General features: G+C 41.6%; 1 protein-coding gene across 1 annotated transcript; it reads left to right on the plus strand.

The window, feature by feature from the left end:
- The first annotated feature begins 1009 nt into the window (after positions 1–1009).
- rnf144b (ring finger protein 144B) lies at positions 1010–21719 on the plus strand. The gene is made up of 8 exons (XM_036129394.1): positions 1010–1341; positions 7526–7779; positions 10916–11020; positions 12402–12462; positions 14942–15155; positions 17253–17382; positions 17478–17567; positions 19960–21719. Exons 2-8 carry the CDS (start codon positions 7552–7554, stop codon positions 20125–20127), a joined length of 996 nt encoding a protein of 331 aa, XP_035985287.1. The 5' UTR covers positions 1010–1341; positions 7526–7551; the 3' UTR covers positions 20128–21719.
- The last annotated feature ends 210 nt before the right edge of the window (positions 21720–21929 follow it).

Below are 21929 nucleotides of genomic sequence, written 5' to 3' on the forward strand. Positions count from 1 at the left end.
TATCATTTATTGTACTTATCTACCAATGCTTTTGTAGTTCAGTTAGATTTTAAAAGGAGAATGTTTACCAATAATCATGCTTCCACTATAATATTTGTAGCAAGTAAAATTTAATCCTTGCGTTAATCAGAAATTAACATGAATTTGGGTGGTTTGTAGTCACAAAAATAACCATTTCCTACCTAATTTAACAGATATTCATTTCAACAGCATCTTAAATCCAAGTTAGACTGTTTTCCTTTGTGAACACAGACACACCGATTCCAGTTTCAGCATTGAAGTTCAAAACAGCATATTTTTCCTCATATTTAGAGCGATAATTTGCTCAACGAAAAAAGACTTTCAAAAACATAACTTTTGGTTTGCATTACTAAGAAATCAGGAGTTAGACATTTGTGTGCCTTACTTGCATGAATATTTTTTTACTGGAGCTTCCCCCCCCCCCGGAATGCACGTCTCCCCAGTCGATCAGTCAATTTCCAGATTCCAGGAGTAGAAAATCGCAGGTTTGCCTAATAGAAAGAAAAAAAAATCAGCAATAGCATATTGGGCCCCTACACTGGATGGTGGTGGAGGGGAGGGGGGTGTTCTTGATATTCTCCTATGGTATGGCCATAGTCAAAACATTTTTTATTTTATTTTTTATTTTACTTTTTACATTGTGAATGTAATGTCACATGCTTCTTTTATGTATTTATTTTTCTTATAATGGATTTTCTATAGTAGTGTTTTTATGCGTAAATGCAGTGTGACACAGTTTGGACTATGTAGCAGCCAGAGTCTGTACCCAAGAGACAAATTTCCTTTGGGACAATAAAGTTCATCATCGTCATAAATATATACGTAAAATCCATCTTAATTCATAATCGTCAAAATTGTATTAGTTTTTTTCGTTTATATGTGTTTGTTGTGATAAAAAACATGTGGCTCCTTTTAGGAGGCAGGAGAAGCGGGTGATAAGAGAATTCTGAATTATCCGGACTGCGCCTGAAAGCAGCACGAGTGGAGCGGCTCGCCCTGCAGGAGCAGTCGCGAGCTGCGAGCTGAGGGGAGAGAGCTGCGCGGAGCTTCCTGGATGGGCTCAGAGCGCTGAGCCACAGCGCCCGCACGGAGACGGGCCTGACGTGACGGGAGGACGCCGGGGGCAGCTGCGATGTTTTTATCCTGTCATCCGCCTCAGCCTCTGTGAGGAAAATACCGCGTCCGAGCGAGCCGCTGCGGGATCTTCAGCTGCTACCAGCTGGTCACGGCGGAGACGGACTCTTCAACAACTGATGTGTCTCTAACAACACACTGCGGCTGCGGATCTGGAACCAAGCTGCTCCCACACCTTAGGCAAAGGTAGGTCTAGCAGCTTCTTTTTTTTGCGTGGAACACATTCCCAGCACCGAAGGCGGTGACGGAGAACACGTCTGCCACTTCTGATCTGCGTGGAAGTGCAAGCTTTAGAAAGAAACGCGCATGTTGTGAGGACTGAAAACAACACACGGTGCTTTTGCTTTTATTTCGCGGTGATATGAATACAGACAACCGATAGTGGCAGGCATCGATACTAATTTATTACCAAATACTAATTTAATTTCCCCTAGAGTCAGCCTGTCAATATTATGGGCAGATCAGCCTGTCTCGAAGAAGAGAAGGAGAAGAAACATTCAAAAATAATGGGCCAGAAAGACCCTGAGCTACATTTGAACACAGCAGTGCAACTGATGCCATATGATTTCTCTGTGTGTCACACACACACACACACACACACACACACACACACACACACACACACACACCCAGCTGCCTCCTGCTGCAGCACAGTGGCTGCCTGTGTAAAAAGCAGCAGCAGCAGCAGCAGCTTCTCACCAGGCTGATTTGGTTTTCCAGCTCCGGCCTGGCTGGTTAACAATGATGCTTTGATCCCCCCAGGAACCAGACGTCCCCTCCGCCACATGTGTGCGTTCCTACCCAGACCTTGATCTGCCTGCTGACTAATCACTGTTTCACACCCAAACAGAAACTATTTGCTCACAAGGCCGTGGCGGTGAAAGCGTTGCCGTAGCAGGGTTGTGCGCTGGAATGTTTGCTGATGGAAGGGCATCAGGTTTTCTCAAGACCTTGATGCGAAAATTTAAGAGTTTAGGCTTTTATACGGACGTCCAGGTGGGAATCCATTGACATTAAGCCCTTTGATTGGATTGTCCTATGTGGGGAAAACAATATAGATTGCATTCTGTGGCCGTGAGTCTCTAAACCCACCTTCTGTTCGCTTCATGAAAGCTGCTCTGACCTATTGGCAGATGGTAAAGAATGTTATCTGAAGTTCAACTGTAGAGTTTCTCTGAAACAAAAGCACCACTGTGTTAATAATGACATGGGGAGGGGGGGTGTTTCCATGGAGGAAAGCTAAGCGAAAGAAAGCTGTTATTTTCCAGGGTGAGACCACAGGCTTGGTTGTAGGACTCAGGCAGGATGGAACAAGCAGAAAAGACTTGTGGCATGATGATGGCAGACGGCTCAGCTGGTCTGCATGAAAACACTGAAGGGAATTCAGCGATGACTGTGCAGAAAAAAAAAAGGGCTGCCGAGTGCTGTTCCGCAGGCCCGACAAGGTTGTGCACGTAAGTCAAACTGCGGATCAGACAAAGCCGTAATAGTGACAGAGCATTCAGTGGGCTAGTTTTTCCAGTGGTCGCAGTCGTCGAATGGCTGCGAGGTTTCCTGCCAACCGTCACAGCGTGCTTCAGCGCTGTCTGTTGTGATTTCAGCCGCCGCTCAGGCTGCAGGGTTATTCTTTCTTTAACACCACAGCTTCCTGTGTTGACCCCGTTCGGCATCCAGCCACCGGTCTTTCCAGGATTATGCACAAATCCCAGATTATGGCATTATTGCTCATGTTTTTTTTTTTTTTTTTTTTTTGGAAACAGTGAGATGATTTCTTGTTTAGGTGGAGCTCTGTGCTTTGGGGACGGTCCTGACCAATAGTCTGTTTTTCACTAAGAAAAAAAGGATTTTGTATGACAGTCAGAACCCCTTTAATAATTTTAAAAAAGTGTTTCTATGGCCATTACTTTGGGTTCTTAGGTTTAAAGTGTAATATCCCTGTCAGCTCAAAGGTACGCTGTCTAACAAGTGATGCCACGCGGTGCTCTAGTTAGAGACGGACATCAGCTCAGGTCAACTCCAGTATTTATTCTTTACATACTTCTAGAGAGGAAAACCAAAACCCCCTGGCGTCACTTCTGATTACAGTGGTCTCAATATTAGAAAAACCAACAACAAATTTTATTTTTGTTATACTTTCTGTAAAGACATTTCTTATGCTAGCAGCAACACGTACACGTATAACACGCAACACGTTCTTAGCTTATAAATGAAGACATAACCCTAGTCTGTCAACTGATGGTGCAGGAGAGTTAGGTTGGGAATAACAGGTTTGATTCCAGGTTCCCACGGCAGGATAATCAGCCCGATTTTTGCCCCCATCTCCCCTTTCCGACATACCCCGATTATCCAGACGGCTCTTAAAATAATCTTGAGAGATATTCCTGCCACGTGTGGCGTGTTGAGAGTGATCTCATCTGCTCGGGACCTCTCCGACCTCAAACCGCGGATATTCAACATGTTGGATTGTCTTGGCCTGATATATGTGTGTGTGTGTGAGGTGTTTCCTGAGGACAAACGAGTATGCAGCCTGTTGAACGTGACGTGTAGCCAATCAGAAAGCAAGGTGACGGAAACACGGAGGAAAAAAACAAAACACAACAACTCACCTCCATATCAAAGTTCAGTAAATGTAAAGACGTTCGTGCTGTCTTGTTGAGTGTTTTTCTCTGTTAAAATGATTTCACAAACTATAGCCATTGTTTTTCATGTTTATTTACTCTGAATTCATGTTTAATCTCGAGCTTGTTGTTTGACCGAACGCCACAAACTGTACGAGCAAACCTGTTACACCTGAGATTTTTTACTATGTGTGTCGTCTCTCACGCTTTAAAAATCATTCAGCCATTTTTAAATCTCGCCGTGTGAACCACGCATTAGTCACCTTTCACATAGGAAGTGGGAGGTGCACCTGAGTCCGACTGAGCTGGTGCTAGCGTGTTTTTCAGGTTAAAAAAATTAAACATAGCAGGCCTGTCATTGTTATCATGTTTACTGATGAGGAAGAGAAAGAGAAAGGACCAGCAGGTTATAAGGGTTTGTAACACCATTAGAATTCCAACAGTTTAGGCTTATTCAGCTCATGTTCCTGGACATTAGTTACTTCCAGATTTATTTCAGACTGAATAGAATTGAGATCTGAAGGTTTTTATAACAAGTACATGTTCATTAAACATTAAGGTTACCACCCTTTGGGTTTTTCTCACAAAAAACAAGAAAAAAACTTTTTATTCATTGATACAACATGGTTGAAGTAGAAATGTCAACATCCATCCATCCATTTTCCAAACCGCTTTATCCCTCATGGGGTCGCGGGGGGTGCTGGTGCCTATCTCCAGCGTTCAGAAATGTCAACATCCCCAGAAAAATAAATAGGAAAGCCCTCTGATGTAAGGATTCGAACAGGAACGGATGGAGGGTTTTCACAAACTGTAAGCCAAAAATCCACTATGGCTGCCAATGTATTTAAACCACTGACGGCGCTACAGTTTATATTTTAGTACTTCTGGCAGATGTTAAAAGGGTATAGGCATCACTCGTATTGTTAATTGTAGGTAGCCTGGTCACTGAGTAGAACGTCGGCCAGATCCTATCAATTGTCCAACTTGCAGCTAGAACATGATTTAGTTGGGTTTGACGTTATTCCCAGATCAATGCTTAGACTTGGGAGACAAATATAAACAGGTTAGACATACTGTTTGCCCAAGGGCCAGTTTTCATTCCCTGTGCCAGATGGAAATAGGGATCCAGCTGTTTGGGACAAAGATAAGTGATTGGACAGCTCACTGTTTCAGCTGTTTGTACCTTTAGCCGCATTGTGGCTGATTTGCTGTGTATTTACCTTTGCGTATAGATGACACCAGCTCCCAGGTGTCATCAGTTTGAGAAGCAAAATTGTAGAGCACATTGTGGCAACTTGTTAAGGCAGCACTCTTATTTAAAATAAATCCACACACAAAAAGCCAACTATAGATATTTGGCGTGATTAGTCAACAGTTAGTCAAACATTTTTGTGTTTTGTGTGGATGATCCTTTCTCACTAGATGTGTGCAGCCATCCTCACAGAAGCTAAAAAAAAAAAAAGTTAAGACAATTTTTTCCCCTTTTATTTGGGTTAAGAGTGACTCACTTTGCACAGCCCTGCAATGCCGGCAACATGTACACAAGAACGGGTTTGATAGTGTTGCACTCTATTGACCACTTCCTGTGTGCAAGGAACTTTAAACAGACTCTCGTTGAAAAGATGATCAGTACCGGTACGTAAAGCCAAAACTAGAGCCACCAAGTGACAGAGTGAAAGATTAAGCAGTCATTTTCTTATTTTTTTGAGAATCTTAATGTCAGTCATATCAATTAATTCACTCGTTCAGTATTGAAAGGAAAAACAATATTCTGTAAGTTAGAATTTGTCCATTAGCAGCTATTTCTAAGAACTTAAGCAAAGCAGTTTTAAACTTTTTTTTTTTTTTTTTTTTTTTTTGCTTAACAAGTGAGAAGCCCTTTGATATGCGCAATGTCTTTACGTTAACAGACCAAAAATCCCTGCCAGCTTTAAGCTCAGACGTTCACAGTCGCAGTTATTATGGGACTACTTGTCGTCTTATGGAAAAAAACTAATATAACAGTAAAATGAAAGTCTTACAGCGCATGTTTTACTGTGAAAGCATGAGCTTGATTAGTAGCCATAATAATGGCTAATATATTAGTTTCATAATATTGACCGCATGAATGTCTCATCAAATGAAAATGATTAAATGGCTTTGCATTATTTCTGGATAAAAATAAACGTAACTTGCGTTACTAATGCCCTACTGATGCCGCTGATTTCGCAGTAGGGGATTCCCCCTACTGCGAAATCAGCGGCAGCATTATTGGGACACTTCCAGCTGAAAATATCAAAAATAGAAGGCATACTTTATCTCATTCATTATGTTGTAATTTACGCATTAAAGGAGCATTGTGCAAGTCTAAAGGTTAAATATTATGTTTCTCTTTCCCATACATACCTTACAATTACCCAATGTTTTAAAATAGTTTCCCTCTGTTTACTGCAGTTGCTTCTATAGACTCCATTAGGCAGTTCATGAGGGAGTGATTTGGGTCATATTATCTTGGTGTGACGTGCTGTGTGCTCTCGTTCACCTGGCTACTTCGTTAAGTCTCCGCCATAACCGATGCGTTTCCAAGAGAACACGGGCTAACATTTTACAACTTTCTTTCCAAGACACAAGGCCTCTAAACAAAAGGCCTGTGCAGTCACAGCACAGGTCTTTTCTATATTGCGCGTGCACAACACTGGTGTCATTTCAACTTGTCACCAGAGGGGGCAGACTTCTACAAAAACTTCGGAGCTTGCGCAATGCACTTTTAACGTTGAACGTCTTTTCAACTTAGAATTTACAACAAAGGTTTTAAATGTGGATTTAAAAAGCGGTTCCTGATATTATAAAAAAAAATCTCCAGCTCAGGAGTAGGAGTAGAAAACCCTCCCAACCAGGGATTGAGGGGACAATATGAAGACTGGGGGTTAATGGTTATTAACTTAGTCCTTTAAAAAAGCATTACCTGGTTTGATCTTTTTCTATTTTCTATAAATGCCTATTTATACTTCTACAGGCATAAATATTCAATGTGAATTATTTTTTTCAAATTAATTGAAGTAAGCATTCAGCAATTTCAATTGTTGTGATTAAAAACCCAACTTTTACTAAATATTAAAAGACTGAAAGATAACTATTAAATGTTTGTGTAATAATATAGGCCTAAGAACAAACAGCGTAGGTCTGGAATGCTAATCTACACGATACACCAGATCACCAAGACAGTACCTAGACTTTGAGGATTTTATAGGAGAAACTTTTGTTTTTTTCCCCCAGTTGTTAGGGACTTAACTTGGACTTGCCCCTCAAAGACTAGAGACTTGACTTGGACTCAGAAACAATGACTTGTGAACATCTCTGGCTAATTCTAAGGTGTCCAACTCCACGATCCAATCCACATAAGTTTGATGTTTCACATCTCTGATTGGTACTCTTAAACTTTGTTTTTAATCATTTCTAAGATGTGGCAAAAGTAATCTTGTTATACCATCTTTAATAAATGACAGAATAGACAATTACGTCTTGCTCTTGGAATAATTCAACTGATCTCTAATAACCTTAGAGTTACTAAAGACAGATGTGGCTTGAAATATGACGTCATGTATGGAGTTATCTGGAAAAAAAGGCGACAATGCAGAGAGATGGAAAATCATCAGCGTTGGTAAACTAGTCATCGATAGCAATTAGACTTTCCAGACTCAGTCTAAAGATTTATCTGAAGAGGAAGGAACCCGAGTGTTTAGCAAATAAGCAAGTTTCATTTCTGCTTCCAGGATCATGACGACCGTAAATCATCTGCATGGACAGACCTAGAAACATCCGGACTCCTCTCCCCCTGCCTCACCCCACCATGGCCAGCAGGAGTCCCACTATTAACCTGGAATCTAGGGATTCGTCATCGGTGGTTCTGGATGCCCCTGCTGATCCTCAGAGTGGTCAGGATGTCTTCTGCAAGCTGTGCCTCAGCCTGCAGCCGCCTGCAGCCACCAGGGAACTGCAGAGCTGCAAGTGCATGTTCTGCACAGCGGTAAGCACTAATGACATGTCCAGCATTCAGACCAGATAATGATCTATGGGAGGTATTCAGACATTTACATACCCTGCCCATGCTTGCCATGTGGACTTTGGGCCTTTAATTAGGCATTAGAACCATTCTTTTTTTTCTGGGTGGGCAAATAATACTAGAAACACCTTCAATTGATTTTAAAAGAGAATCTTGTGCACTGGATTGGATTTATTGTGGGTTTTCGTGAATCCGCACAGGGTCAAAACTATACACAGGTTCAATTACACACCCACTAATATGTGGTCAAATGTGCCATGGTAGTCCCAGAGAAACCTCACACTTTCTGTAGCCATCAACGACCTTCTAGCACAGTTCATGGCCACATACTAGAAAACTCATCTTTTCAATGAAGACAGAGTTAATTTAAACTATTTTAACTTTTAACATAATCCATAATTTTAGGGGGAGTGGTGGCCTAGTGGTTAGAGGGCAGGCAGCTTGCGTCTTAGAGATGCTACAAGGTTCCTGGTTCGACTCCCACAGACTGCCATTCTGAGACCCTGAGCAAGACCCATAGCCCCACATTGCTTCCCGCAGTGCAGTGGCAGCCCACAGCTCCCTAAAGGATGCAGAGGATTAATTAATTGGAATGTATGTTGCAATGGTAATGAATGCTTAATTATTAATAAGTAGTGTTGCGCCGATGCCATTTTTTGACCCCCATACCGATACCCGATACCTGGCTGTGCAGTATTGGCCGATACCGATACCATACCGATACCATCTGTTTGAAACTGATGTGTGTTTGCATATATGAAGAACTGCATACTACTTAGGGTAGTAGAACGTTTTATTAACTACCTCGAATGGGTGACAATAGTTGAATAAACTTTTGGCTCTCAAAGGCAAAAATAGTGCAACATTCATGAATTTATAACACGTATAATAGTAGTGCAACAGTAAGACAGTAAAATTACATGAATAATTGAATAATCTCTTTTAAAACCTGAGTTTTGGCTCTCATATGTCAAAATAGTGCAACTTTCATGAACTTATATAACATGTATAATACTAGTCGGGAGAGAGAAGGCTGCGTTCAAGTGACATACAAACATCAAAATTGTATCGGTGCCTATTTGTTGGTACTCACCGATACCGATACCACCATTTTAGTGCTGGATCAGGGCCCCGTCCTATACTGGTATCGCTATCGGTGCAACACTATTAATAATTAAAAATAATTAGTTGAAGTCAAGTCCATTCCAGATGCTTAGTGTGAACCTGCCTTACTTATTCCAAAATCAATATTGACACCTGTTGTTTGGGATCATTGTCCAATCGTAGTTTCAGCCATCTGACCCTCTCATGAAATGGCATTGGTAAGAAGGTTTAAGAACAATCTAGTAGCCACCAAAGTGCAAGCCTATCAAAACCTGATAGTACCTGGAGGGTCACTGGGCTCACTGTTAACAGTGGTCCTGGCACGTCGTACCAAGTGGATAGAATAAAGAAAATGGACTAACTTTAAAGTCTTCAATTTCAACTTAGGTTTACTAGATGGCCGCAGCTTTGGCACACTTGTGAGTTTTAACAGGGGAACCATCCCAAATACACATTAAAACTGGTTTTGGAATTGACGCAGCAGACTAACAATACATTTCTGAACTGGTCCCTTGAACCACAATCGTGTTTAAACCTTTTTCTGCTATGCTCAAATGCACTGGCTGTCTCTGGGGAATCAAAGAGTTTAAATTAACGCTACCATCTATTGAAGAGAGAGTGGTCAAATTTCCAGCTAGAAATTATGCCGGGCGATTGATTGGAACCTGGGTGTGTAGTTTTCATCCTGCGTGGGGAAAAACTCAAACTTGTGGAGCCAGTTCTTGTCACCCAAGCTGTATATTTCATTATCAGTCTTGACAAGAAGCTGTCTAAGGGCATCGCTAAAATCCCTAAAGGAATTGGACGTCAGACCTTATCAGTGTATGTAAACTTGTGAAAAGCGGTGTAAATAGAACGGCGTGTTATTGCTGGATAGCATTTTAGAGTGCCCTTGTGTGGCTCCAGTGTTAGAGCCACACAAGGGCATGATGAATGTAAACTATGAAAAACAATACTAACACTTGGTGGTGATGGTAGAAGCCTCCACCACAGTGTCGATGATTTTCTGACAGGGACCCAACACAGATTTATATGGTGCTTATTGTTTTTTGCAGTTTCTGCTCCTAAAATAGAACCTTTAGTTGGTAAATATCAGATGTGTCCACTTTGGTGAAATGCAGGTCTGGCATTCCCTCACATTTATTCCATTTAAATGGTCCTCGGACTTTCTTAGATTCCTCCGAAACGCTGACTGTATTACGCGGCCGCCAGTCACGGCCAGAGTTTCACTTTCACGCTTGTTATGAGAGCACTAGCGCTATCTTTAGAAGACAGAGCTGTAATATTTATAAGAGGAGGCCAGACATCAACGTCCCGTCTCTTCCTGCCTGGCATATCTGAACAGTGAATTCCCGTCAGAGGCAAGCAGGTGTTAATCTCTGTCCAATATGCCGGTTTGGGACGCACAAGGTCACAGAAGCCAAAACACGGCCAGATATGACGCAAGAAGGAAGAAAGTGGAAACAGTGTATTCTGATTATCTCTTGTGTAATCCAAAATACCTGGAGCCCTCTGGTGTCCGATGGCATGCTTTTACCTGCGTTGTTCCCATCCTGTTTAGTGCTACCACTGCAGCACTTTTCAAACCTCCGCCCCCAGGCTCTGTTTTTGTTCTCTTCCACAGAAGTGTAACATTCAAATGACTTTTTTTCTTCTTCTTTTGTTCCTCAAAACTGTCTGCATTTGTGCAATCCCTACATAGTTCCTTCTTCCTTTCCAGAATTCAATGCTGAGGCAACATGCGACTTTTCATGCGTGGACGTAGATTAGAAATGAGCTTCTGTCAGACTTACAAACTGCCCTGTTTTCACAACCATTCATTTCCCTGCCTGCTTCCTTTGAATTTTGAGATGATGTGGTGTTGTTTTATGTTTATGCAATAAAGACAGTTTTTTTTATTTTTTTTTTTCGTTTGCTTTTGAAAAGTCACGGTGATTGGGGGGCTTCTACAGTAAATAACACATCTCTCTTTGCTTCTTTTTTCTCCCCACTCCAGTGCTTGCAGCAGTATGTCCAGCTAGCCATAATGGAGGGTGGGGGGGCTCCGATCACCTGTCCAGATATGGCTTGCCCTAAAAGTGGAGTGCTGCCAGACTCTGAGGTATGTCCTGTCTAAATTGAACATTTAATGGCTCACATGAAGATCCAAACTCAGACTGCAGCAGCGGTAACAAAGGCCAAATTTGCCACCGCTCCTTTGGCCAGAAAGTCTGTTATGTAGAGCATTTCACTACATAGAAATGTTTATTTATTATTTACTGTGATGGACTGGCAACCTGTCCAACCTGTTGGCCAAAATCGTTGGTAGGCACCAGCCCCACCGCGTCCCTGCTTGTCTCCATACGCTTGGAAGAATAGAATCATTTATTTATTCTTTTCTAGCCTCATAGTTAATTATGTGCGACCCTATAATGATCGTTGGCCCCCACCCGAGCACCATTTGAAACATTTCTGGAGGAGACCCTGGTTGGTAGTGAAGTTTAAAAAATATGTTTGTCTATAAAAAGCATTTGGTCAGAAATTTGGAGTTTGGGGTTTTTCTGACAGCTTCAGTCTCTGTCTCAGACACACAGTAGACATGCAGGCTGACAGAAGCAGTGCAGACAGGAGCTGGGCCTTGTTTTATTATTAGTTTATGCTCATGTGTGATCCAGATATTTATCGCGGTGGATTATTTTGTCCTTAGAAAATGGACAAAATAATCCATTAATGGAAATCTTGCATATACAATTATTCAAACATTAGTGTTTTTTTTTTCTTTTATTTATGTTTTATTTTTTACAATGATTTCTTTAAAGTGTCAATGCTGCTAACAAGACGTGGGGCAGTGTGGACAGGGGCTTAAGCCACTCCCAGGAGGTGTTTCCCTGTTCCAGGCATTTCTAGGCTGGTCAAAACACAAACCGTGCAAAGTTAAACCGAGTGGGTTGGAGCCGAGCTGGGCGGGCCAAGCCGGGTAGGGATGGTGGATCTGGCGCTTTAGTAAGGCTGCTCGGTCAGTTCTGCATATTTAGCTTCATTGCTATATCTAAGTGAACTCTTGTTGTGTTTGTGGGGTAAAGGTAAAATGAGGAAATGTTGAGGCACAAGATGAAAGCATGAAAGTGACTCTCAGAAAACAAGTGATGCTGAAACAAGCTGACTCAAAACTGTGGGAAACTCTGCATCTTAAAAAGAATGTCTTTGGAAAAACAAAATCCTCTTAGCTTGCAGTTATTGCCCTTCAGCTGTCAAAATGGTTTCAGTTCTTCATTTCTTTCACACAGTGGGGAAATAAGCGTTTGTGCATTTATTAATTTGTTGTAGTTGCTCTGAATATACATCAGCTTGCACAAACTATGTAAAGTATTAATTTTTCACATTAGGTCACATTGCAGCCACAGACTTTAATGTATTTGACAAAAGCGTCAACCACAGAAGTTTGTGTATGAAAATCTGTGTATGTTCTGACTGGGGTCTCGCCCTGTGCTCTGTGGTTTCAGATTGCCAGTTTGGCGGCTCCACATCAGGCGGAGCTATATCAGCGTCTGAAGTTTGAGAGAGGTGGGTACTGTCACTTATCCTGGGTGATTCTAGCAGCTATTACAGGTTACTTGGACATCCTTAGCAAACATTGTGACTGCCTGGTAAGCAGCCCAGTGTTCTTCTTGTTGTTGTTCTTTGAAGGGCTTGCTTTATGACCCTGAATTGCACTGAAACAGCAGTACATAAACATGCAAACATTTGAGAGTTTTATTGGAATGAACCCTCATCTTTTTGCAGCTGTGTTTAAAAAATAAATCTTTATGGTCCACAATATTTTTTGCCCATTCTCTTGACTTCGTTTAGAAGTGAGATTGTTCAGATAGTTTTCTGCTGACATTTGTAATTTGCAAGCCGAGGTCAGTTTGTTATGCAGGTGTATTTTGGTCTTTTCCAGCTGTACAGTAACCATGCACCGTGGAGCCAATGGCAGGTATTGTTTACTCTAGCTGCGAGTCATGAGACTCAAATTATTGGAAGTAAAACAAAGGTCAAAGTACTTGCTGCCTGGCTGCAATGACTCTCTTTACTAGGATTTCAAAATGAAAGTACATGCTGCCTTTCAGATATGTTTTTACAATATATTCTTTAATTATTTCTATTATGTGTCTCAGTGATCAAGTGGCTCATAGATCCTTGTTTGCCTCAAAAGATTTTGCAACCAAGAGAACAATGTGAATTTGTGAGAATTTGTGCTCAGTTAAGCCCAGTTTTGCTTAATACTTATCTTATAGCTGCAGTTTCACTTTATTCATTACCAATCGTAACGATGATAGTGAGCCACGTCTTTATAATCCAGGTGTCTCCCGCTAATCTGTCTGCCATTGTATACGTATTTGAGAATGTTAACATTATTTTAATTCTGCTGTAATATTTTACCTTCATTTCAGACACACTTTTTCATAATGCCAAGAGAATAAAAGATAAAAAGTTATCAGGAAGTAGATATTCCTGTTAACAGGCATACAGCCCATTTAAAACACACAAACTGTTGCTCTAGTGTTTCTATAAGCCTGAGGAGAATCTTGTAATTATGTGCAATTACAGTTAAAATCCCTAATGAAATATATATTCTTGAGTCAAGCAAAAAAAATAGATGAGGTGAGCTATGGATACGGTTTCTCAGTAAGGACTTGAAGGTGGGGTTATATTACCGGCAACAGCCATTTGCCTTCCACTTGTCCATTTTGGAAGCAGGAAGTTTAGAAATGCATCCTGAAAAGCCACCTGGAGTTTTTCCAATTTAGATATTTACTGTAAACCGCAAGCGGACTGGATACAAAGAATAACAACGGGCATCATCGGTACACATGGACAATAAATGTCCCAATATATCAGCATGCAACACTGTCGTGGCCCATGGATAATTTCTTATAATGTAGCCTGAGTATTTCACTTTGCTCACTACATCTTACTCCTGGCCTAATAAATTAAAAAGACGGAAATGTTCTCCTCAGATCCTCCTCACTGCAACTCTAAGGTTGAGCAGAATGTCACACTGGACACCATAACTTGAACAAACTCTTGCTAACTTCTGCAAGCTAACACTGTAGGGGGGACTGCATGATGAGGTCGTCAGCATACATCAAATTATTATCATTTGAAAAGAGCAGGTCATCATATTCCATCTTTTCTGACCCCATCTGATAACTCTCTGCCCCACTTCACTTGCATAGCTTGACTTGGGTGCCAATAATGTAAAAGCCTAATCAGACACAGAGGGACTGCCCTGCTTAACGGTTCAGCAAACGGTTGCTAGCATGAGAATGCTAACATACTGACGCTAGCATGTAGCTGAAACAAACAGTGCTTCATTACTCAATTAAACCCCGTAACTACAGAGCAATCTAAACTACCTAACAGACATTTATTTAGTTATTGAATTCTCATAGATTAGAGCGTTATACAACTGAAGACAAAGTCCATTGCTAAGGTGTGCACAGTCAGTTCAAATCTGCAGCTTCACATCACCGTTGGGTCAGTAATGGTGCTAAATTCCACTTGAAGGAATTTAAAATAGATTATTAACTTTCATACTTCACTCAGATTTGATTGACATTTTTGAAGCGTGAATGTCTTCGCGTTGGCTGGACCGTATGACCACATTTTTTGGTTTAAACAAAAAAAGAACGAAAAAGTGCTACAGGTTGCCTAAATGAACTCGTTATGTCAAACCTGAACCTCAAACACACTCTTATTTAAGATTTTTCTCTATTTCTTTGCTGTAGTTTCCTCTGTTTTCATGATTTGTGCTCAGAAATGTAACAGTTTTTTCTTTTTTCTGCATGTTTTTCCTGTATGCTGTACAATATAAGACAAAGGCCGCTTGTCCTGTAGCTGACTTACTCTGTTTTGCAGTTTTGAATTAGTAGAAAACCAGTTCAGTGTAAGAGCCGGGGCAGGGGACGAACACGCCAAGCAATCCCACACAAAGAAGAATCTTTAAATTCAACGTTGTGTACATTGTGCAATATCTTTTCCTCTTCCACTGTCTCCCCAGGAGTGAAGCTTGACCCTAGCAAAGCGTGGTGCCCGGTGCTTGAATGCCAGGCGGTGTGCAGCGTACAGGCGAGCAGCGAGGGCCGACCTGCTGCCGTGGCCTGCCCCACCTGTCACACGGTCTTCTGCTCCAGCTGCAGAGCCTCCTGGCTGGACGGCCACACCTGCCATGAGCGCCAGCCCATGATACCGCCCTCGCTGTTTGATGAAAGCAGGTCAGTCAGTTGTTTTTAGTCAGCTGCTTACTGAAGCACTTTCAATATACCCCAGCACTGCAAAAAGGGAACTAAAAGTAAGTAAAAATGTCTTGAAATTAGTATATTTTTCTTTGATTTGAGGAGCTAAATAAGACTATTTGCCAATGGAATGAGTATTGTTACCCCTAAAATAAGACAGTTAGACATCCTGCACTTGAAATAAGATGATGGAGATGAATTGTTCCTATTTTAAGTGCAAAAATCTTATTCCATTGGCAGATCATCTTATTTACCTGTTCAAATCAAGGACAAATACACTCATTTTAAGAACATTCCACTTAATTCTAGTTCCCTTTTTGCAGTGAGGAGGACTGCATCTTTTCAGGGCGCTGAATGACTTTAGAGAAACAGTACATTGTATCCTTTAAACGTTTTTTCACATTTTATCATCTTACAATTACATACTTCAGTTGTGTTTTTTTTGTGGTTTTATTATAGACCAACAAGAGAGTAGCTTAACTGTTAAAATATACATGGCTATTGAAGAAAATACTGCATTTGTACTTCTTTGCAAAATAACTTAAGGTTGGTGTGGTTGGATAGAGACCATCGGTGAACATCAGTTTATAATCTCATCGTCAAAGATTCTCCGTTAGGCCTTTTTAGCGCTCAGAAACTTGTCCGTTCCTGCTTAAGCAAAGGCTTTCCCACAGCATGACTCTGCCACCACCGTTTGTCCCACTCGGCATGGTTTGTTCAGGGTCATGTGCAGCATTGGTTTTCTCCCACACATCGGTTATGTACAGAGACCACCATTTTGGATTCGGCTCTCTGATCCATACATTAGATACGCCCCCCCAAAATACTTAAAGCGTCAGATTTTGTTTTATACCCTCACCCTGCTTTAAACGTCTCAATACCTTGGTCTTCACAAAGCTGTTTGTTTACTAAGAAACCTCAGAGGGCTTCACTGACCAGCCCGTTTCAAACTGCGATTAAATTACGCACAATTTAATGATCAGGTGAAGGTAATTGGATGTGCGTGATATTATTTAGGGGTGTCAGAATAAAGGAGGCTGAATACAAATGCTAGGAAAGACCTCTCAGCTTGGAAGTTGTGAAAGAAAATGTTGAAAACCAGCTGTTTTCTTTCCACTTCACACCTGCTTTGTGTTGATCTGCCATAAAATAAAAAATAAAAATAACTTCAGGAAGGTACTGTACTCACACTGCTTTAAAACAAGCCTTTTAGTAAATAACTGGGGCAAGGATGACTTTTTCAGTTGACGGAGAAAAGTCTTGAAAATCGACTTTGTTTAGTGCAGCAACTCTGATGGCGTGGGGGCCTGGCTGCTGGTGGACCAGGCTGTATGCTATCCTCTGAAGGGATTAATAAAGTGATTTGTAATTCTTAGAGCTCAGAGACAGGGCCTGTGCTGAATACATATATGACTTGAGGACTAATACCCTGGTATTCCTCAGCAGCGCCTTCAGTGTACTACTGTACAGCTGCGTAATCTGCGAGCTGTGACTCTGCCAGATTGACTGATGTCATCAGAGAGCTACGGAGCTCTACTGGAATTTCATCCTCTTTGTGCCAAAAGGGAGGAGGAAGAGGCTCGAAGGGCACAGGGTGTGTTAGTCAGACGTTGCAGTAAATGCGGGGTGCTGCGGGGAACAGAAACGATGAAGGAAATTCTACCACAGCTTTTAGCCCAAAAACATGTTTCATCGTATAGTAGCCTGTAGCTTTGTTGTAAACCTCCTTTAAAAACAAATTAAAAAAACACTTCTGAGACCCTATTCTTTCAATATTTAGTTCCTCGTTGTTTTACTTTTAATATCCAGTATCTTTACTACCCGGGCTACCCATCTTTCTTCCTCTTGGAGCTACTAAACCCACAGCGATGAGAACAATAATAGACCCCGCACAGCAACGTACTTGGAAAGTCCTTCCCTGATACTCCTGCCCTAAATAATTAACCCAGTTCAGAGCGTGTCCCGGCTCCTCGCCCTGCTGCTAAATACAGATTTTCACACGTCGTCGGGAAAGTCCAGAGGCCCCGCGCTCAAAATGGCTGCGTTCCTGATGCACCTTCTCTCCTGCTCCAACAGTGACGCGGACGTGTCCATCAAGCAGTGCCCGATGTGTGGCGTGTACATCGAGAGGAACCAGGGCTGCGCGCAGATGCTGTGTAAGAGCTGCAAGCACACTTTCTGCTGGTACTGTCTGCAGAACCTGGATGTGAGTCCCACCAGACACTAATAATCGCTCGCATGGTTTGAATCACAATCTGCCCCCGAAGGGCGCTTTTTCACATGTTGTGGTTTTAAATGCAGGGGGACATCTTCCTGCGGCATTATGATAAGGGCCCGTGCAGGAACAAGCTGGGACACTCCAGGGCCTCGGTTATGTGGAACAGGACGCAGGTGAGGCTGCTTAGCGAGCAGTTGGCCAAACGTTGTGCGGTCATTTCTATGTTTTGGTGAGGCTGCTGTTGTTGGAGCGGATTAGCCTTCAGACCCATGAGTCCGTGCGGCGCAGGTTCTGGCATGCATGGGTTTTAATTTCCCCCTCTCTGTGGCATCGTAGCACTTCCAGCTTTTATGGAGTGCATTTCTGCACTCTGTCAGAAACACGTTCTCTCTGCAGAAATTCAAGCAGAGCGGTAAAATTTCCATGACGCATTTGACTTTATTTAGAAATTAAGAAGCACGGCTCTAAGCCCTCGTTCAACCCCAGGCAGAGGAGACATTGGATGCTGCATTTTTATCTGAATGTCAGTTAAAGACCTTCAGTGTTGGTTTTAACTTGATACTATTGATACTACTCAAAATCTCGTCAGGTAACAAGTTCATGCAGAGAACTTTGTCTCTCCTTTTCCCCCTTCTTTTAAATCCTTCTGCGTTCTTAGCTGCCTCTGAGCACTTTTGTTTTGCCAGTGCGTGTTACGGTTTCAGCATGCAGGCTTTTGTGTTTATTTAACAGTGTCTAAATTTAGATTAAACACCATGATGACCTCACTGACCAACATTGTGTAAAAATGCAGATATCATGCTAAATGTTTTAAATCCAAAACTACAACTAATGTCTATTACATGAGCCTTGAAAAGCAACCAACCACCCCGCCACACCTTTTCATATTTTGTCACACTTCAACTACAAACTCCAGTGTATTTTATAAACATTTTAAGGTGATACAGAGCATAATTATGATTTTGAAGGAAAATTATGCACATTTATGAAAGAAAATCTGAATAGTGTGGCATGCATTTTTTTTTTTCAGCCCCTGCAAGTCAATCCTTTATAGAACCACCTTTGGCATCAGTAGATTTGAACTTTTTCCTGTTGTTCTTTGCAAAACAACAGAGGCCCTTATTGGATGGGGGCATCTGTGAAGATATTTTATTTAAATTTTGCCTCAGAATCGGAATTCGATTTAGGTCTTTTAAGACTTTGACTGGGCCGTTCTAACACTTGACTATTCTACTGCCACTTTGTTAGGGTCTCTGTATTTAGCTTCATCCATCTTCCCATCAACTCTGTGCAGCTTAAGAATAAGGATCTTTATTTGTCATTATAAGAACAAGGTATATACGACGAAAATTCGTAGATCAGATGGAGGGTTACCCTGAGCCGCTGCAACTGACAGCGCCACCTAAATGACAAAATATCTTTGCAGTTACACCTTATCCTGTCCGTGTGGACAAACCCTTAGACAGCCTCAAAAATCTGCAGAAGAATCATATTTCTTATTTATTTATTTATTTATTTATTTACCAGGACAGTGCATATTAATGGCAGTACACCTGTAACATGCCAAGGTTAGCCAAAGGCTAGTTTTCATCTGTAGTTCTGTTTGCCAGTTGTAACATAGAATATTATAAACAGTGAATTAAAAAACAGTCGAAACAACATATTAGGGCCGTGTTAGTCCATTGTAGTGTAAAAACTGTAAAGCAGTAATAATACAAGTAAAATTAGTCAAGAGAAGCAGGATAGTTGGCACAAGCAGCAGTAACAGGTTTAGGTAAAGGCACAAAAGTGTGTGTCATGCATTGGTAAGCAGGTTAACAAAATAAAGTGACTAGCATTGTTAGTAAAAAAATTAAAACATGCAATTATTTCAGTGCCAGAGAGGAGTCACAAATCTATAGCTGAAACACAAGATAGCAGCAGCAGGAGTTCAATGTTGACAGTTCTGATTATTCATCAGCCAACATCTTAGAAGAGAGCGAAATAAGGTGTTAATGTCTCTGTTGTTGTAATGATATTCCATTCCTGAGAAGCTCTAACAGAAAAAGCAAGCTGCTGACATTGTTTCTTTACATTTTATGTGTTCCCAGTTAGAGGTTGGACAGTAGCTACTCTGTGTGCCACGGGTTTAATGAGACACAAACCTTCCAAGGTGTGAATAAAAAGTAACCTGCACTACATTTGGTAGGAGTAACCGCCATGTTGGATATTAAACTGCTGAGAGACTTTCTCAGCTTGACTTCCAACTTCAGGAGGCCTTCTTCTTGTATTTTCCAACTGGTACTGATTACTCCGTGACAAATCTTCCTTCTGGAACCGGTAGCACATACCAGTAGACGCTGCTAGCGTGTTCATGCATGCTCCTGCACGCATATTTACCTCTATGTACATATTTTATGTAGAGGTTGCTGGTAGTAGCTGTGTTAACCACAAGTCCTATTTTGTTGGTATGACTGTTCTTCTTTTCATTGTGCTCCGTGGTGTCGTTCTTACCTTTTGGTGCCATTAAGCAACGTAAACTGTCGTTTAATGCATCTTCAAATCTGCTTGTTTTCCTTGGCACAGGTGGTGGGCATCCTAGTGGGGGTCAGTATCATTGTGCTGGTGACTTCTCCACTCCTACTGCTGGCCTCGCCCTGCATCTTGTGCTGCATGTGCAAGCCCTGCAGCAGAAAGACGAAGAAGAAGAAGAGGAAGAAAGACCCCAGCCTTCAAGACCCCTCATCATCATAGCAGCTTGAGCTCCCATGTGCCTGTACCAGGATAACTCTGCTGGCCTAACGAACACCATAGAAAGTGCAAAGTGCTGGAAGAACTTTGGAAACAACGTTTTTTTTCCTCTCTCTCTCTCTCTCTCTCTAAAGACTGCAGGCTGCCTTGATAAATAAGTACAGACTAATCTCAAAATTCAGCCAGACAGCTGTCCAGAGATCACTCTGTTTCAGTTGTGAATACGTGGAATGTGAGTCCCTCTCCTTTGCAGCGGTTACTTTCCGACGCGTAGCGGCCTATACCCGGACGGCTGGGACTTGAAGGTTGTCCTGCACAGGGCTCTCTTTCTTCAACACTCCTCTGTACGCACACGCATATCCAGTTCAAAGTGCAAAGCCACCCTCATGTGCCAAACATCATGATGCCAAAACAGAGACGTTAAGGGCTCAAGTGCCTCTCTATACAGTTCTGGGTGCTTGGTCCATATTTCCTTTGCCTTCCATTCTACCTATATCTTATGCAAAAAAAGCACTCTGAAAATTGAATACAGTCGAAATCGCACAGGGCTGGAGACCTTTAGATAATGTAAAATGTTCTTTATTAATGGGTAAAGGCAAATGGGATGACATTTGCGCTTTAAAATCTGTATAGAGGTAAGACATAGTGGGGCTTTAGTGGTGCCTCTTGATCTGTAAATGTCTGTTTCCACCTGGTTTATGTTCCAGACCAAAGGCTGTAATATGAAACCTGTACTTTGCAAAAAAAAAGTCTTAATTTAATATTTATGATTTTTCTGTCTATTATGTCATTTCTACGTTTGTGTTGGACGTTTCAGCATTTTCTAAAACACACCATTACAAATAAAACGCTAAAAGTGTAAAGGTTGCTTCGGATGGTATGTTCCTCAGTGCTTTCCTTCTAGGGTTTTTTTTAATATACATTTTTTTGTAACAGAACAGAAGGGAAGAGAGACCAAAAACACAGCCACACTGTATGTTAGAAAAGAAACGTGCTCTAAATGTCCAAGCATGGTCCAAAATCTCCTCAATGGCAGGCTTACTTCCTGGATTGTTCTGTATTGACTAAATGGGACAAGAAATCTGATCAACTGGGACCAGAATGTCCCAGTTAAAAGTCATCTACACAGCAGGATGCTGCCACCGAGGCTCATGTGTTCTACTGTTTGTTTCCCGCCACACATCCATTTGCATGTATGTTAGATGAAATGGGGGTCTGCATTGATGTGTTGACATATTTAGATTTTTTTCACCCATTAAATCTCTTCATACACCTAACTTCATATTCTATTTTCATATCCATTCCAATATGGGAATATGTATGGGAATATTCTTATAATTGCCTCATAGAGACACCATCAAAAGGATTGTGCATCTCAGATCCTTTTTTAACCCCTTTCCTGTGCATACCATAATAAGCTGAAAGTAGCAACATGATACTGATCCATTCTTTATGCTGGGTGCCCCTCTTTTCCCAGTGTGTTGTCCATGTGTTCAACAACTCGGACGTTTCCACTTAATATCTTGTTGGAAGATATTAATGCAAAGTAGAGCCTAATTCTGAAATGAAAAGTGGTGACGCACAGCTTTTGAAATTCTTTGCAAATAAAAAAAATCTGAAAAACGTGGCATGTATTTGTATCCAGACCCACCAGATCAGGGCCTTTAAGAACCAGCGATCACTGCAGGTGAAGCTTCAAGGCTTTGGAGGTAGGTCTGCACCAGCTTTGCACATCAACCGGTGGGAATATTGCCAATTATTCTGCAAACTAGGTTGAGTTCAGGCAGACTGAATGAAGAGCATTT

The sequence above is a fragment of the Fundulus heteroclitus genome, chromosome 3 (assembly GCF_011125445.2).
Source record: "Fundulus heteroclitus isolate FHET01 chromosome 3, MU-UCD_Fhet_4.1, whole genome shotgun sequence".
In the NCBI taxonomy this organism is placed as follows: Eukaryota; Metazoa; Chordata; class Actinopteri; order Cyprinodontiformes; family Fundulidae; genus Fundulus; species Fundulus heteroclitus.

Coding starts and splice junctions, on each gene's coding strand:
- rnf144b (XM_036129394.1), top strand. CDS start 7,552: ATGGACAGACCTAGAAACATCCGGACTCCTCTCCCCCTGCCTCACCCC. Junction 11,021..12,401: donor GAGTGCTGCCAGACTCTGAG/GTATGTCCTGTC, acceptor CTGTGGTTTCAG/ATTGCCAGTTTGGCGGCTCC. Junction 15,156..17,252: donor TCGCTGTTTGATGAAAGCAG/GTCAGTCAGTTG, acceptor CTGCTCCAACAG/TGACGCGGACGTGTCCATCA.